This window comes from Propithecus coquereli, unplaced genomic scaffold (assembly GCF_000956105.1).
Source record: "Propithecus coquereli isolate 6110/MARCELLA unplaced genomic scaffold, Pcoq_1.0 Scaffold124, whole genome shotgun sequence".
NCBI lineage: Eukaryota > Metazoa > Chordata > Mammalia > Primates > Indriidae > Propithecus > Propithecus coquereli.
Window position 1 is genome coordinate 4,748,073 of NW_012136525.1, and position 1,733 is coordinate 4,749,805.

A 1,733-nucleotide genomic window follows, 5' to 3' on the forward strand; every position below is an offset into this window, starting at 1 on the left:
TATACCATAAAAATGCAACAAATAAATCTGTGAGTGACTAATTTAGAAGTTGATTCCTTCATCTTAATAGATAGCACAATTTTAATGTCAAACTCTAGGCACTTACCCAACGAAAGCAAAGGTTTTCCCTTTGGCATCTGGATCCTTAACTGCATTAATAATTCCTTTTGATACATCTACAACCTATAAGAATCACAACATACACTTCAGTAATTGCTGAAACAGAGAGAGACAGAGAGGGAGAGATAGGAAGAAAGGGCAGGAGAGAGGGAGAAAGGAAGGAGGAAGAAAAGCAGGCCACACAAATCACAACAAAGAAAATGTGATAGAATTAAAATAACAGCAGTGTCTATTTGCAGAAAGCTTCCTGAGGAACTTGCCTTCTCAAGAGCTCAAATAATCCCTGCATTAGAAGGCTCACCTGAGTATTTTCCCTAGTCGGATGTACTTATCTTCAGGTGGCTCTGGCCTTTCTGATTTGCCTTTGCTCACTATCTTGCCAATCTCATCTCCTACCACTCCTCCCAACTCTGACACTAAAGCAGCACAAACTGTCAGGCTGAACCACGTGAATTGCTGATATTCTACCATTTCAATTTGATTTCAAACATAGAAATTTTACATGGTTTTAGACCCTGTGCTTCTCAACCATGGGTGATTTTGGCCCCCAGGGGACATCTGACAACTGTCTGGAGACATTTTTAGTTGTCCTAACTTGGTCGGGGAGGGGAGCAGCAACTGCCATCTAGTGGCTAGAGTCCAGGAATGCTGCCAAACATCCTACAACAGCCCCCATAACAAAAAACTACCTGGTCCAAAACATTAATAGTACCACTACTGAGAAAGCCTGGTTCAACCTAACTTGGAATCCAACATGCTCTTTCACCTCTGGGATCCTATACATACTGCTCCCTCTGCATATAATATTCTTCCTCAACCCTCTTTATCTGACTTACCTGTAAATCATCTTTAAGGTCTCACCCTAAATGTCATTTCTCCTGAGAGGCCCAAGTCTGGATCAGGTTCCCCTCTGATGTAATTACATAAAACCCTCTCTCTATCATAGCACTCATCACATTGCACAATAATTGCTTTACTTACATGCCTCTGACTGAGAGCAATTTGAGAACAGCAATTTGTGACTGTCTAGTTAGTATCTCTATTTCCCCAGTGACATGTGACATGTGCTGTGTGCCTAGCACATTAAGAGTTCAATAAATTTTTCTTAAATGAATAAACAAGTGAAGACACTGAGAAGGAATGTACCTCTTAGGTAAATTAAGAAGCAACCAGTTGAAGCAAGTTAATAAAAAAGAAAATGACAGAGTTACTAGATTAAGACAAAACTAGAAACTTGATCACCCAAACCTCAACTTAGCTAAAGCCCCTTTCTAAGCCCCTTCATCCAGGGTACTTACATATACTGGTTGTTTCACTGTCTTCCAGCCCAAGGAAATAAGAGGTACACCAATAAACGAACGCATGTCTGGCAAAAGAAAGAATGAGAACTATCCTGAAAAGGCTTCAGCTGCTATAAGACCCACCAATCTCAGGGCTAACATAATCATTTTGCAGAATAGAAATACTGTAATGCTAAATGCACGGCCATGCCCAAGACTTGACTCTAACTGTACCCATTCTAAGGAGGAACACAAGAACCAAGAGATGAGTGATACAGCACAGATAATTTAGCAAAAGACCCCGGTAAAAATGAGAATTTGGTATATGAAGAA

The 1,733-nt window shown here is 40.3% G+C and overlaps 1 protein-coding gene across 1 annotated transcript in view; it reads right to left on the reverse strand.

Moving 5' to 3' along the window:
• The window catches only part of NDUFA9 (NADH dehydrogenase (ubiquinone) 1 alpha subcomplex, 9, 39kDa), a gene marked incomplete at its 3' end in the record, with an annotated part of 16,370 nt that extends 14,855 nt beyond the window's left edge, over positions 1 to 1,515 (reverse strand). The window contains exons 1-2 of the mRNA XM_012637918.1: positions 1,419 to 1,515; positions 107 to 183 (exon numbers count right to left, since the gene is read on the reverse strand). Coding sequence (XP_012493372.1) covers positions 107 to 183; positions 1,419 to 1,484 — 143 coding nt within the window. The remainder of the gene's footprint in view (positions 1 to 106; positions 184 to 1,418) is intronic.
• Positions 1,516 to 1,733: the final 218 nt, after the last annotated feature.